The sequence below is a fragment of the Lytechinus variegatus genome, chromosome 1 (assembly GCF_018143015.1).
Source record: "Lytechinus variegatus isolate NC3 chromosome 1, Lvar_3.0, whole genome shotgun sequence".
NCBI lineage: Eukaryota > Metazoa > Echinodermata > Echinoidea > Temnopleuroida > Toxopneustidae > Lytechinus > Lytechinus variegatus.
Window position 1 is genome coordinate 73,210,990 of NC_054740.1, and position 13,772 is coordinate 73,224,761.

Here is a 13,772-nt window from a genome sequence, read left to right on the forward strand (position 1 = left end):
AAGAGAAATATTCTTGTTTCTTTAGAGTTAAAATAAATCCGTATTACAAAAATTCTTGTATCTTTTCTTGTAAGGTTTCTTGTAACTTTCGCTGAGCATGTATGATGTCAGAGCTACAATTATGTGTAAAGTTAAAAGCACAGAAGCGCACAAGCATAAGCGTCGGGGGCGCAAGGAAATTACGCCTCATATCAACGATGCGCTTTATTATTTTTCGGAAGAGATGCTTCTATTGGTTGACCTAAGCATATAACAAGCTTAATGATTGGTCGATGATGAAATATTGGGCATGTCAGAGAGATTTAATAGGGGACGTCCTTACAGAGAGAAGACAATTTAAGAGAATAGCGAGCTGTTATCTTGCTGACTTACAAAAAAAGTTTCAAGAAAAGTTAAGACAACTTTCAGAATACCACCCCAGGACCCCACCTCTAATAACTTCCTCTTTACATCTCTCACAATTATCCTTTCTTATAACTTTAATTTGTTCTCGTGGTACATGTAAGTTATGAAGTGTTGCAACCCTATTCATTCATAAGAAATTTTGTCATAATATCTAACTTTTATGAAACAACAAATAAGACAGAGATTTGGTTATATTATCTCGGCATTATTCACAAATTTCTATCATTTTCAAAAGCAGAGACTTTACATGTATATGAAAAGTATGTCGCAGTGCTGTTTCCGGGGCTTCAACTAATCCAAAGTAAACAAATAACATGGCTGTGGACACCCTGTTGACTGACATTGATGTCCTAAAAATTTGCTGCGGTTGTTCCACACCCCCCCCCCCCCCATTGTGCTGTAATTAGAAACATACCCTCTGAAAAAGTGGCCTTGGTAATTTGGTAAGTGACCTTTCATTTATTCATTATGATAGGCAGATTTCAAAGCAAGATATCACGTAAACATGCTTCATAGAGCAGGATGAAGAAATTGAATAGACCAGGTGACTAGAATAGCACACCAATGAACACTTTATGAAGGTACATGTATCTGTCGCATTCTATTTTGAATGCATATTATAGCATGTTGTACAATGTACATGTACTTGGCAAACTGTGAAATACCAGTCGTTCGTAAACGCATTGTTGTTTTTCGTGGAATTGAAAAACACAATTCAAAAGAATATATGAATAATCAAGACTTCAAAGTTGGTGCATATCTCATTAAACTTTAAACCACCATGTCAGTTCAGTACCAATGACCTTCCTCTGACCACGTGCAGAATCTTCTGATCATGCGGCAGAGTGGAACTACGAACTGGCTTATTCAAGCCTGTGTTGCACTGTGACCATAAGAGAATTGAAATTTGTCTAACATTGGAAATCAACACATACCCTCATCTATTTGAGATGCATGCTCAACAGCGAAAGTTCATTGTACTCAATTTCAACTGGAATTAACTACGGTTTTTCTGATAAAATGAAATGACTCAGGCCGAGTCCTTTCCAGCTAGAATCCACTCAATCAAGGCAAGTCTAACTCACCTGAAGTACATATACCACCTACAGCATTGCTTCTTGGTGTGCCTATGTAGGCAAGACCAAGCACACCGTTGGAGAAATCTTGATAGGTGAATAGATGAGCCAAGCAGAAGGCGCTGTGATCTTCCTTACTGTAAACCTGCAAGAGAGATATCTCAATTAATATAATCCATTCATCAAGCACTAACAGACTACAGCAAGGCATGCAAGTAGACAATTCTTTCTTTATTTGATCCTACATCAATGAATTATGAGACTTATAATACCATATCATTGTTCAATGGTATCATTGCGAAGTGAATTTTTCATATAACCACAAAGGATTGTGAATGGAGAAGAGTACGGGTTTGATGCCATTCTGAGCCTAATAATATCTGTATTGGAATTTTAAAGACGTGTTATCAATCAGATATGATTACTTATTTCTGCGACTGACATGTCATGTCACCATCTAAAAGACGTAACCAGGGCTCAAATCTTGAACCTCTGCATCAGTTTTTAACTCCCCCCCGTACCTTGAATTATAAGCACATGCCAAAGCACCCAGGAATATGCTCATCACTCTTTACATGTACTATCGGTCCAGGATTTGCCACCGGTAAATTGCCAAATTACTCATCCACTCCCCACAAGGTCTACTGTCATTTAGTCTAATGCCATTTCGTCCATCAACAACTAGTCTAACAACCATTTGGCCCCAAAACCACTTGGTCCAATCATCACTTTGTCTAATCACCATTTCGTCTACGACCATTACGTCTCATAACCAGTTGGTCTATTAAAATATCCATTTTATTTTCCTTCATTTTGCACAATTAACACTTAGTCCAATTAGACCAAACGGTATATGGACTAAATGGCTATTAGACAAAATGGTGAGTGGATGAATTGGCAATTAGACCATGTGGATAGTGGTTGGCACTTGGATGAAATGGCATTAGACAAAAAGGAAATAAATCTTTCCACCCATGACATGGGGAGAGGGTTGGAAATGTATTGATAGTGTTATTATCGACACAAACTCACCTCCAAGAGTTCCTGTACTCCCCATGGCTTGCCGTCTCGTTCAACATTGTAGTTATCTGACGAGGACGGCGAAGGATGTTGATGGATGACAATCTTCATGTAAGTCAAGCACAATATGAGGGGAGATGGAGGGAAAGGGAGAGATATAGATAGAGGTCATAAGGGGTGAATTGAATGTATTATGGGGTATGATTATTTAAGTGTAGCCCAACATAATGTTACCATGATCCCTTCTAAAAATGTCTTGAAATCACCCATCAACCCTTATTAGGGGATGGGTCTATTCCCCCCTCCCGCAAGAAATTTGCCATTGCCATACAACCCCCTGCTTAATGACATGCCATTAGGGAAGTCTTTTCTTTTAAGTCTCACATATCTTTTGGTACCAAGTTTGTAAAAATCGGAAAGAGGTTAAGGGTCACCGTTAATTGATAGTACAAACTGCTATAACGTGTCACTTTTCTGGAATTTATACTCTAACAACTTGGAAATAATTTGTCTCACTAATTTGCTTTAAAACTAATATATTTCAAATCATAAGCCATAGAAATCATGCAAAAAAATTATCTTCAAAATTTGAATCTGAACATTCCCAGTCACAGAGACTAAAATATTGAAAACAAAACAAATAAAAAACAACTAAATCCCATCCAAATTTGGTGGCAAAACAAGAATAAAGTGAATTTAAAAATGTGTTCATCTACAATGACTGAATTTATATCTACCGTGTATTAATAAGAGATGGCACATTAATACTTTTACTAAAATAAATAACCAAATAATAACCTCAAAGTTATATTGCTTCACCATTTATCGACCCAAGGGTATTTCATAAAGACTATTGTAAATTTGTCATTAGTATCCGTTTCATATTCCATAGAAGCCTTGATTTTGATAAGCTGCTGAGCCCTGTAATCATGGTAGTTGCGATAATGGTAGAATTAAAATAGTTTTTATCTCTTTATGAAGTGGGCCTAAATATTTTAAGATTAAGAGAGGTAAAAACTGGTCTAAAAAAAAGCTTGTTAAATTATAATCAATCATGCTCATGATAAGACAAGATAATGACAGGATAAGTGAATTAAATAGGACGATACAATAATTTCATAACAAAAATATTTACCCAATGTGCATTTACCTTTTTTATTTGGAACTGAAAGCCGGAATACCCTGGTTCCCATTCAGTTGCCTTGTAGAGGACGTCAACTCTATCAACAAGGCTTACCTGTTACACAGAGAAGTGGAGGGAAAGATAATGCAATCTCATAGAATACATTTATTTGGTAAATAATTCTTGGTACAAGAAGATAATGTACCAAGAAATTCTGAATTCATTGTATTCAGGTTGGGAGACTGGTATCAGAACGTTGACTATTTAAAATGCAGCTGCACAAGAGGACATTACCGTGCACAAAAATGTATGCTCTGATCATCACATTACCCCAGTCATCACACTGAGGCTTGCTTTCACACAATAACTTCTCATTTTCTTTGAAATGAAAAACACAAAACTGAGAGGAATATACAATTGCTTTGGTACTTTGGATGGAGACTGAATGCTTTAACATGCATTTTCCATTGACCCCAAATTGCAAACATACCAGGCTTGGTCTCTGCCTTGGTTAATAAGTATTAAATCCACTCACCAAGTAATTCATTGATATTTGCATGTTACTCTGTCCCATGGATTGATAGAATCTGTAATCGGCCGTCAGAAGCAATGGACAGACATGATAACGAGGGGGCGCTCTCTTCTGACGAGAGTGTGATGACGACGATGATGACTCTGACAAAAAAAAATTGAGAAAGAGATTAAGATGGATATCTTACATGTAAGAAGAGATGGTCGGGGTGTACGTAAATTTGCATTACAAGACAAGAGACACTGCTTGCATGATTTAGATTCTAATTCAGTAAACAACTATCACATAGATCACTTTAATGAGATAAATCTGGGGGAAAATAACAAAGCTATACATGTACAGGAAGGGTTTACAGAAAACTTTCATATTTTCATGAAAATACAGCAGACTGTATCTTTTGCACAGTGCAAGTTATCTTTATCCAAATAAATTGTATGTTTTGGAGGATAGTGCATACCTAATTTTATACCAAATGAACAGACACTGTGATTGTAGAACTTCTCAAAAAGGAAGTCTCAACATACTGATAGAAATCACAGAACCAATGTTAAAAACAGTTGTCTCACCTCCACGATACTAGTAAAATCAAAATGATAGATAAATCTACAGAACTCCTACTAAATTATGTTTGGTCTAAGTTTGGTCCTTACTATATTTATGCGCTGAGTTGTGTCCATTGAGCTGTTCTTCGGTCTTTTCGTACTTGAGGCCTTCTGGCAAGTGATGTCCATGTGGACAAAATGAAGACCTGGTGAGAGAAAGGGATAAAAAAATGTTATTGGAACAATCCGAATCGAAAACACAACAAAAATGATAATATTGAAAGTTAATTTGAATGGATTTCATCTTCATTCTCAACAAACAAAAGGCAAATTTGTAATGTTGTTTCACAGAGTGCATTTATACTTTATTTTACCCCTTTGTTTAGGAGAGCACCAAAAAAAAAAAAAAAAAAACATGAAAGGCTAACACATCATTACATCTTATGGGATGGTCACCCTATACACTTTACAAGATCAACAGCTTGGGATGATGACAAAAAAAATTGCTTGATAAATCTAGTGAGTAATAGAAAAAATATAAGTGTATCAATAGATTCCATCCCCCAAGATACATATACAATGCATCCCACAAAAAACGAAACTGAGATTTATGGACGATTGATCATAACTTATTTCACAAATACCATAGAAAAGTGACCTAACATTTTAAAGCTTTGAATCTCCTCTTTCATCTAAAATTACTTAGATTATTCCTCATTCACGCATGAGTGAACAAAAACAATTTGAGAAGGGGATACCAAAAACTCATTTGGCGGGGGGTATCTGAATTTCGAAAAGAAAATCACATGCCTAAAAAGTTAAATATCTGCTATTTTATTAGATACCTTAATCACAGAAAATGGTCACGAAATAAAAAAGTTCTGTTCCCTCGAAACTATGCTTGTATTTCCATAATTTAATTGAATAAACGTTTTCACCGATTTCCCACAGAAGCTATCACACGGTAAACAAAAGGATTCATGCATGGTTGATCGTCAACAAAACAGAGTGTTGAGTGAGCCTGAACGCTAGCCTGTAAAACCTCTTCATTTTATGAAATTATTTAAATTCAAGCCTTAAAGAAGAACAGATATTTAACTTTTTAAAAATGTGGTTTTCTTTTTGAAACCCAGATACAGCACGCCAAGTGACTTTTAATTTTTGGTATCCCCTTTTCAAATTGTTTTTGTTCACTCATCCGAGAATGAGGAATAAACTAAGTAATTTCAGATGAAAGAGGAGATTATAAGCTTTACAATGGTAGGTCACTTGTCTATTGTATTTGTGATTAAGTTATGATAAATCATTGATAAATCTCGGTTTTGTTTTTTCTGGGATGCACTGTATACGACAAGATAAATCATTGCTGTATAAATAGGAAACAAGTGGAATGCCTCTGGCCGTCTCACCTGCATCACGCGGTTCAATATAGCAGCAGTGCTGACTTTGAAAACTACTCTAACTCGCACAAGATGTTCAGTGATACATGGTTACTCTTATGTCCAATTTTTAGAACTAGACCAATAAACTTACAGAGATATGATGGTTATTCAACAAAAAACCCCAACATGGCCAAAGTTCATTGACCTTACATGACCTTTGACCTTGATCATGTGACCTGAAACTCGAACAGGATGATCAGTGATACTTGATTACTCTTATGTCCAAGTTTCATGAATCAGATCCATAAACTTTCAAAGTTATGATGGTAATTCAACAGATACACCCAATTCGGCCAAAGTTCATTGACCTTGGTCATGTGACCTGAAATGTGCACAGGATGTTCAGTGATACTTGATTACTCTTATGTCCAAGTTTCACGAATCAGATCCATAAACATTCAAAGTTATGATGGTAATTTCACAGATACCCCCATTCGGCCAAAGTTCATTGACCCTAAATGACCTTTGACCTTATAATCATGAGACTTGAAACTTGCACAAAATGTTCAGTGATGCTTGATTACTATTATGTCTAAGATTCATGAATCAGATCCATAAACTTTCAAAGTTATGATGGGAATTCAACAGATACCCCCAATTTGGCCAAAGTTCATTGACCCTAAATGACCTTTGACCTTGGTCATGTGACATAAAACTCATGCAGGATGTTTAGTGATACTTGATTAACCTTATGTCCAAGTTTCATGAACTAGGTCCATATATTTTCTACGTTATGATGACATTTCAAAAACTTAATCTCAGGTTAAGATTTGGATGTTGATTCCTCCAACATGGTCTAAGTTCATTGACCCTAAATGACCTTTGACCTTGGTCATGTCACATGAAACTCTAATAGGATGTTAAGTAATACTTGATTAACCTTATGGCCAAGTTTTATGAACTAGGTCCACATACTTTCTAAGTTATGATGTCATTTCAAAAACTTAACCTTAGAGGTTAAGATTTGATGTTGACGCCGCCGTCGGAAAAGCGGCGACTATAGTCTCACTCTGCTATGCAGGTGAGACAAAAAAACTGAAGAGAATATGAAAATACTTTATATCACCATTCCTTTTTTAAGTTAATTCAGGAGGCAATTATTTACCGAGGGTGGTTAGGAATACGCACGCACTTTTAAACTAAAATGGCCTGTGAATTAAGATGGAGTAGCAACTTACGTTGTATTTTGCTTGACATCTGAGCTGCGGTATGCTATCATGCTGAAGTTGTGTGGTTCTTTTATGTGTCTCCAAGATGGCTGTGAATGAGATAGAAACAAGCAGATCAAGTATGAGCTTTCTTCTTTTTTTCTTACTGTATTTCTTTCCTTAAGTACTTTCATTCTTCCTTCCCTCTCTCTTCATCTTTCTTTCTTTCCTTTCTTCTTATTTACTTAATTTTCTCCCTCACTTTCATTCCTCCTTACTTTCCTCTTTATTTCTTTCCACATTAAAACATTTATTCATTCATTTGTTTCTGGCCAATCCCTTGCCTTCCCATCCCTCCTTTATCTGTTTCTCTCTCACCCTCCCTCCCTTTCTTCCTTCTCTGTTTCTTTCTATATTTCTTTCTCCTTTTTACTCTTTCTTTGTTCCATCTACCAACCCATCCACCCACCCACCTATCCAGTAGCTGACCATGACCCGGAGGAGACAAAGCATTGGGAGGGGGGGGGGGGGGAATGCATTGTTTGTGAACAATGCCGTGCCCCCCCATGCTTTGTCTCCTCGGGGTCACGGTCCGCCACTGCACCTATCCATCTATCCATCCACTCATCCGTCCATCCATCCATCCATCCATCCATCTATCCATCCATCCATCCATCGTTACCTCAATTGTATATTGCTCCTCTCTTGTGTAAATTCTAGCTGTGATGTCATCTCCTTCTAAGTGCATTTTTACCACACTATCAGGATCATCTATGACAAAGACAACAAATTATATGATTGACAAGAATTACATGAATAATTTCGCAGACTCTGGACATACTAACAGAGGAAACAAAATCTTAGACATATGTTTGAAAAATAATATTAAGTAATACATTCAGAGGACAACTAAAAGTTTTAAAAATGTGAAGAGCATGGAGATTAAGAATTAGTAATGAACTAGGAATCAATCCTAAATTCATTATGGAATGCAACTCTAAATATCTCATACAGTTGCACTTCCTAGTTCCTAATATACACAATTTGGAAAAGTAAAATGTATAAATATCCATTTAAATTCTTTTGAACACAACCATAAATATATGTGCATATATATTCTAAAAGTCATTTGCTAGAAAATAGTTTGAAATTCTTTTTTTTTTCAAAGCTGAATACTGAGAAACAATATTTTCACCTTCCAGATAACCCATATAATATGAGTCTAAATCTAGAGAATGAGGCCTCTCCAAACCATCTTGCCCTACTGCATACACTGAAAAGTCAGAGGTAAAAAGACCCTGTCGCTTGGTCAGCTCCATGTTGAAATCTCTGATTGTTGGGGTGAGAAATACAATAAAAAGTACAATCAATAGTTAAATAATAACAATAATAAAAGAATTAGCATTACATGTCAACCAATTGAACTTATTATAGAAATGGAAAAAAATAAAGGAAAGGTTTTGAGCAAACCTTATTAATTCTAAGATTTATAACATTCCTTAAAATCCCACAAAGTTTAATGAATAAATCAAATCAAATCATATTAAACTATTTTGAATGAATGAACGAATGAATGGCTGAATGAATGGAAGGAAGAATGAATGAATGGATGAATACATAAATAAATGAATGAATGGATGAATGTATAAAAAAATAAATATCTCAAATAAATAGATGAAAGAATGAAAGAAAGAATGAATACATAAATAAATGAATAAAATAAATTAAAATAAACAAATAAAAAGTAAATAAATGAAAAAATAAATATAAACATTGTGTCCCAATTATCAAAAGCTTAAAATACAAGCACATAGTAAAATGAAATACAGGGAGGGGTATTTTTTGCCATGAATCAGGATCTAAATAGTGTAAACGTTACAAAAAATATAAACTAAAGCCCCAGTCACATATAAACACGGATCCTCACGGATCAACACGGCAATGCCGGCATGATCCGGGGAGGTCCGGGATAGTTTTGCCCCGGATGACTGTAAACACGGCATCAACACGGCAGCTTCACACGGACCATGCCGGCAGAGCACGTCCTCAACACGGACCAACACGTCAGCAACACAGACCTACACGTCAGCAACACGGACCAACACGTCAGCAACACGGACCAACACGTCAGCGACAAGGACCAACACGGACCAACACGTCAGCAACACGGACCTACACGTCAGCAACACGGACCAACACGTCAGCTACACGGATCAACACGTCAGCTACACGGACCAACACGTCAGCTCAAGGATCAACACGGCAGCTTTATTGACCAGCACGGCAAATTAAATCTGCTCATAATAATGAGCTGATATTTATTTATTTATTCATTTTTGTCATCCTTGTCGCAACATTATATTATGATGTTTTTTAAAAAAAAAACATCATTTTATCAAAACTCAAAACTTCCTTAACCAGTAAAAACGCTGTTTTTTATACAACACAGTTTACGGTTTTAACAGTAGTGTTAAGTACTTCAAATCTTGAACGACAAATTTAATTTCGATTCGATTCACTAGCATACCTACGGGGGCAGAGGGAGGGGGCAGTTTGCCCCCCCCCCTGACGAGCCACCACCCATATTTGTGATTGAAAACTTTTTTTGCTTGTCAATTTTTTTTCGGGTACGAAATCCTTTATTTGTGATTGAAAACCGTTTTTTTTATTTTCTTTTTTGGCTTGTCAATTTTTTTGGCGAACGATTTTGCCCCCCCCCCCCCCGTGGAAAATCCTAGGTAAGCCACTGATTTGATATTTTATTTGATATCACTTTATTGAAATCACAATAAAGGAAAGAAATTTACAAAGTCAATAGAAAACATAATCAAAATTAAGATAGGCCCAGGTCCTGACACATAACTATCGATGAAGGGCAATAGTATAAAACTTAATGTACAATTTCGATGTAACAGGTACATAACCTATACATATAACATATTAAAAAAAATGAAATGTGAAATAATAATAACAGACAAAGTTGGGGTAAATATTAGAAAAAATAGAAGAAATTATTCATGCATGCACTAAGTTTACAAATATTAGGTTGGGGCCAATCTCCAAAGCGTAAGAAAATATCCTGAATTATTTAATCATCCATTTAATCATAAATAAATTAAGCATGTTTGTGTCAACTATTTAACAACTACTGAAAAGTTCATAAAGTAAATAGCATTGTAATGATTTTGATGGGAAAAAAGAACACGGACTGCCAAGGATACTCCAGGCAGCCACACGGACCTACACGGCAGGTACACGGACCTACACGGCAGCTACACGGACCTACACGGCAGCCACACGGACTTACACGGACCATCCCGGATGGCTTTGCCAACCCGGCAGTCCACGGATGACGCCGGATGTTTTTGACAGTCAAAAACTGCCGTGTTGGCCTCCCGGACGTTCAAGGACCAACACGGACCACCCCGGACCTCCAAGGATGCCCAAGGCGCCAACACGGATCTCTCCCCGGACCACCCCGGATCAGATCCGGGATGGTCCGGGGTGGTCCGGGCTCTATATGTGACTGGGGCTTTATATAAAAACGAAATGATGAAGAGAAGATCCAGCAATATTGTAGATTTTTTCAGGATCCAGTATGTGTATCGTGTTCATATTACAAATCCAGAGTGAAAGATGGAAACATGTACAGCATGTACATTTAAGCTTTTTATATTGAATATCCAAAAGCCATGAAATATTATCGGTCTGATATGTAACATGACCTAGCATGAAGCTAATCCCCCAAAACAAATCACTTGTCATGAAATCAGATCATGTTATGTTTTTAGGTAAATTTACACTGCATGCTCACTGCTCAATTTTGCATGTACATGTCATGTATTAACTATAAAATGTATAAATTTTGGCATTCCACTATTGCCCCAGGGTCTATGAATTATATTTACAAGTACTGAATTCATATTACTACAACATGTACATGTACAAAACTGATGTATAAACTCATCATAACAATCTATTTCAGCACACTGTTTCCTCATCAAGAATCTTTCTCGAGATATTACAAAACCAGAGTTCACTATCAAGCAGCCCATTGGCTAAAGACATCATAGAACTAAGCCAGCAGGATGCCCCTAAATTTGCCAATTTTCCGTCTCCTCGTCCCTTAGCCTAGTAGTCTAACATCTCAGACATAACAAAAACAAGCTAACTTGTTTTCCCAATTGATGTACAAGTATTAGATCCAAAATTAATTTCACTTCTTTAACAATCCATACTAAACACGTGTATGTACAAGATCTGCATCCTCCGTCAGTCCACATGTCAAATAATACAAATGGCAAGTGAAACAAGCCTGTAGACCTAGACTACATACACTGTATACAAGTCTACATGTATCTTGCTATGGGCGACGACGACAAGTTTCAGCCTCTGAAGTGAAGTGCATGAGTCAGAGCTGCGGATCAACAATTGATATACATGTACATGTACTACCGCTTGCTTTGTACAAAAAATATCAATGTATGCATGCATACAAACCAGCCACTACAAGTGCATTCTAGAATAATATGGGTAAAGTTTAATTTATTTTGATCTCACACATTCTTGTGTCTTGACTTGCAGTCCCAGATTGAACTTCACGAGGGCAGGATAGAGCTCTGTTTTTACTTCAATTACTCTTTTTTTCCCTAAATTGGAAATTTGAAAACTCCTCAAATGTCAAAAGGGAAATTTGATTCATCTCTCAAAGACAGCTTTCACTTTCTCTGCTGATTGTTTCACGACAAAGATTTTATGATACATGTCCATCTCGAGAGCAGATGAACATTTTATCAAATTAAGATCGGTCACTGACGATAATAGTCACAGATGACACATCTGTTATTGCACACACACACAAACATCCAAACACTCACTCCAATTCATGGAATGGTCTTTATAGAATTTAGGTTTCATTGCATCTCCAGGGGAATGTTTCATAAAAGGACTCGTCGATCGTTTTATCCGACAACTCCTGTTTCATCAGACAGTTACTGTAGCATACATGTAGTAACAGTGCTTCTCAGCCATCAAAATCAAAGTGGTCAAATCTGACAATTTATCAGGTGAAAATGTTGGTGAAAGGCTCTGCAGAGCTGAAGCACATCTAAACACAACAATTTTCTGTTCTTTGCTGAATGACCCTACTAAACTTTTTAATTATGAGTCAGCAAGATCCTTGAATTACCTGCCAAGCATTTGTAATGACATCCTCCTGACTCCAATGTCCAACTCATCTGTGCTCCTTTTTGCATAGTGATGCCTAACACTGGAACTGTGAATTCCTTCATAGTGGTGTAACACATGGTGTAAGCTTCCTGTTTAATAAAGGAGGAGGAAAAAATTGTAGAATATTAAATCAGCAACCTCAAGGTGTTGATTTGGACCTCAGACTGAATCTTTTGGTCCAAATTCACAAATAGGTGGTAAATTTCTTTAAACCATCGGAAATTACACTTACTTGAGTGCGTACATTAGAAAAATGTCCAATGCTGATGAACGCTTTTGTCACAGTGCGTCAAATTGACGACTGCTGCCATGGTCAAGTATGCTATTTCATTCATGAGTCCATTGTTTTGAACATTGCACACATTCATTCAAAACAGTGGACTCATGAATTTTGGTCAGCACACTTAAACATGATAACAGGCATCAATTTGGTGTACTGCAGGGCTCCACACTAACCATTTTTTTTCTACAGGTCCAACCTGCTCATGTCGGACTAGTAGATGTTCAATTTTTCATTTTTTACTGGTCTGAACATAAAATTTACTGTTCCCTCAAAGTAAAGAAAAAAATAGAGACTTGAGTTTATATTGCTGACTTTAATTGGTTTTATTGCCCCCCCCCCACCCAACATACATGTACATGTAATTCATGAGAGCCATTTCTCAATTTTGGAGAGCAATTGTTAAAGATGCCAGAGCCATTTTCATAATTTACAATACAAAAGACGAGAAAATATCACTTGTATACTGGTCATATCGGACCAGTAAATCTGGCTATTTCTGAAAATTTAACAACTGGCCCAATTTTTACTGGTCTGGGACCGTCGGACTGGTGCCAGTGTCACGCACTACATACCGGGACAAAAGCATGCATTAGCATTAGTTCTTTACATGTAGTTATCACAAGAAGAAACTAGTGGAACATCTCTGGCAGTCTCACCTGCATTATGCGATTCAATATAGCAGCATTTGAAAACAACTAAATAAGATGAATAATAATTCACAAGGTCATTCATATGAAAATAGAATACTAGACTCATTCACCATAAATGACCTTTGACCTTGACCATGTGACCAAAGACTCACGCCAAAAGATTAGTGATACTATACTTAACTAGTATTCATGAAATCTGCTACAAACATCGTAAATCTACATGTACATGCAAATTAAAGAAAATAAATATTGATCAAAATTGTTGTACAGTATGGTCAACAACTAATAGTAAAGACAGGGAATAAATCAAACTTCAAATTAA

The 13,772-nt window shown here is 36.5% G+C and overlaps 1 protein-coding gene across 1 annotated transcript in view; it reads right to left on the reverse strand.

Annotated features, from left to right (window-relative positions):
• Positions 1-13,772, reverse strand: part of LOC121422381 (ADAM 17-like protease) — a 68,517-nt gene that overhangs the window by 40,805 nt on the left and 13,940 nt on the right. The window contains exons 2-10 of the mRNA XM_041617391.1: positions 12,477-12,606; positions 8,484-8,617; positions 7,971-8,059; positions 7,319-7,398; positions 4,807-4,904; positions 4,160-4,299; positions 3,652-3,738; positions 2,514-2,606; positions 1,491-1,626 (exon numbers count right to left, since the gene is read on the reverse strand). Coding sequence (XP_041473325.1) covers positions 1,491-1,626; positions 2,514-2,606; positions 3,652-3,738; positions 4,160-4,299; positions 4,807-4,904; positions 7,319-7,398; positions 7,971-8,059; positions 8,484-8,617; positions 12,477-12,606 — 987 coding nt within the window. The remainder of the gene's footprint in view (positions 1-1,490; positions 1,627-2,513; positions 2,607-3,651; positions 3,739-4,159; positions 4,300-4,806; positions 4,905-7,318; positions 7,399-7,970; positions 8,060-8,483; positions 8,618-12,476; positions 12,607-13,772) is intronic.